We start from the raw sequence: 2,191 nt of genomic DNA, 5'->3' as shown, positions 1-2,191 counted from the left end.
TGGAAATGGCCAGAGACAGAATGGGCATGCCGACTTGTTCCATTGCTTTCTGGTAAGGCGTTAGCAGCCTACACAGCAATGGATGAAGACAGGGCCCACTGCTATAATGAACTGAAAGCAGCATTATTGGCAAAATTTGACATATCTCCAGAGACCTACAGGCAGCGGTTCCGGTCAACTGTGGTTCCACCTGATGAAAGCCCGGCAGAAACCTACTCCCGACTGAAGGGGCTTTTCCGACGCTGGATTCGACCTACACAGCACACTAAGGAGCAGATTGGAGAGGCCATCATTCTGGAGCAGTTCCTGCGAGTTCTACCGCCTGAGATGAGGACATGGGTGAAGGAACACGAGCCGAAAGATGGACAGCATGCAGCAAAACTGGCGACACAGTTCCTGAATGCCCGCAAGGGAGGCGGCGGTTCAAACTTCATCAACAGGAACCGCAGGGTTACAGCGCAGCCGGTCCAACTGAAAGCTACAATAGAACGAAGCAACCGGGACTTTCCAGGTAACTTCTCCAGGGAACCAGACCACCACCAGCTGGGTAAGAACCTTGTTTGTTATTATTGCCAACAACCGGGCCACAAAGCTTCTGTGTGTCCAGTGCGCAAAGCTAAGGTCAGCGGGGCCTGTTATCCACCCCGGCTTGAAGAGGGGATTGTTGGGACTGAAAATATTGGCAGACACTATCAACAAATAACTGTTAATGGACAAAATGTGACTGCTCTTTTGGACACTGGAAGTTTCATCTCGCTCATAAAGCAGAGTCTGGTACCAGTGGGCCAGACAGATTATGGAAGAAAAGGGGACATTTTGTGTGTCCATGGTGACAAACATACATACCCAAAAGCAGACTTAACAGTTGTTATTGATGAACAACCATATCTGTTGACATTTGGTGTTACTGAAAACTTGCCAGTAGATGTAATTTTCGGTCGGGATTTACCAGTGCTTTTTGACTTGTTGAAGGAAAAGCAGTCCAATCAGATGGATTTTGATAAGGAGGTCAATACCCAAGTAAATGTTAAAATCTCTTGTCCGGTGGTCACCAGAGCCCAAGTAAAGGCCGGTGTCCAACCATTACCAGACCTAGACAGTAGTTTATGTGAGGGTGGCACAAAAGGGCCAAGAAAAACTCGAAGCCAACGGCGTTTTGAAAAAAAGCTAAGGTTAAAAGAACCTGATCAGATAGATGCATTGTGGGACATACCAGAAAACATTTCTCTGTTACAACAAGAGGATGAGAGTTTGAAACCACTATTCCTTAAGGCTGAAAAAGAAAAAACTGGAAATTGTGTGGTTGAACCAAGGTATGTTGTTGAACGTGATGTGTTGTATAACATTGAAAATAAGCACAAACGTTTGGTAATCCCCGCTAGATGTAGACCTCTCATTATGTATTTGGCACACACATTGCCATGGGCGGGACATCTGGGTCGCCATAAAACATATCTACGTGCAGGTGCGCGCTTTTACTGGCCAACAATGTACACCGATATTCAGACTTATTGCGCCACCTGCCCGGTATGTCAAAAAACATGTGCCACCCACAAAGCTGATAGGGCATTTCTTCAACCCCTGCCTGTCATTTCTACACCATTTCGCAGGATTGCCATGGACATTGTGGGCCCACTAATAAAAAGCAGCAGCGGCCATCAGTACATCTTGGTTGTGTCGGATTATGCTACGCGGTTTCCTGAGGCTTTTCCACTTCGTACCATCTCTGCTCCCATGGTTCTCCGGGCTTTAATGCAGCTGTTTTCTAGGGTTGGGATCCCAGATGAAATCATAACCGACCAAGGTACAAACTTTACCTCCAAGCTTATGCAACTGTTTTACAAACAGCTTGGTATTTCTCCAATAAAAACTACACCATATCACCCACAAACTGACGGTCTTGTTGAAAGATTTAATCAAACATTAAAAAGGATGCTCCAGAAGTTTGTGGATGAGACTGGTAAGGACTGGGACCGGTGGCTGCCTTACCTTCTGTTTGCTTACAGAGAGGTTCCCCAGGCATCAACTGGCTTCTCACCCTTCGAATTGCTGTATGGCTGGGATGTCCAGGGGCCTTTGGATTTGCTCCGAAAAGGCTGGGAGTCACCATCTGCAGGTGAAGACAATAAAGGGATTGTCCAGTTTGTGCTGGAGATGCGGGAACGACTTTCCAGGTACCAGGAAGAAGCAG

At 46.8% G+C, this 2,191-nt stretch overlaps 1 protein-coding gene across 1 annotated transcript; it reads left to right on the top strand.

The window, feature by feature from the left end:
- Positions 1–46: 46 nt before the first annotated feature.
- Positions 47–2,181, top strand: LOC107081219 (the record flags this gene model as incomplete). Its single annotated transcript, XM_015369422.1, has 1 exon — positions 47–2,181. A coding segment is annotated over exon 1 (2,103 nt), but the record flags the coding sequence as incomplete, so codon positions are not given.
- Between the last annotated feature and the right edge of the window lie 10 nt (positions 2,182–2,191).

The sequence above is a fragment of the Cyprinodon variegatus genome, unplaced genomic scaffold, assembly GCF_000732505.1.
Source record: "Cyprinodon variegatus isolate N-32 unplaced genomic scaffold, C_variegatus-1.0 Scaffold3440, whole genome shotgun sequence".
In the NCBI taxonomy this organism is placed as follows: Eukaryota; Metazoa; Chordata; class Actinopteri; order Cyprinodontiformes; family Cyprinodontidae; genus Cyprinodon; species Cyprinodon variegatus.
The sequence above is the reverse complement of the archived record's forward strand: the minus strand, read 5'-3'. Positions and strand labels throughout refer to the sequence as shown.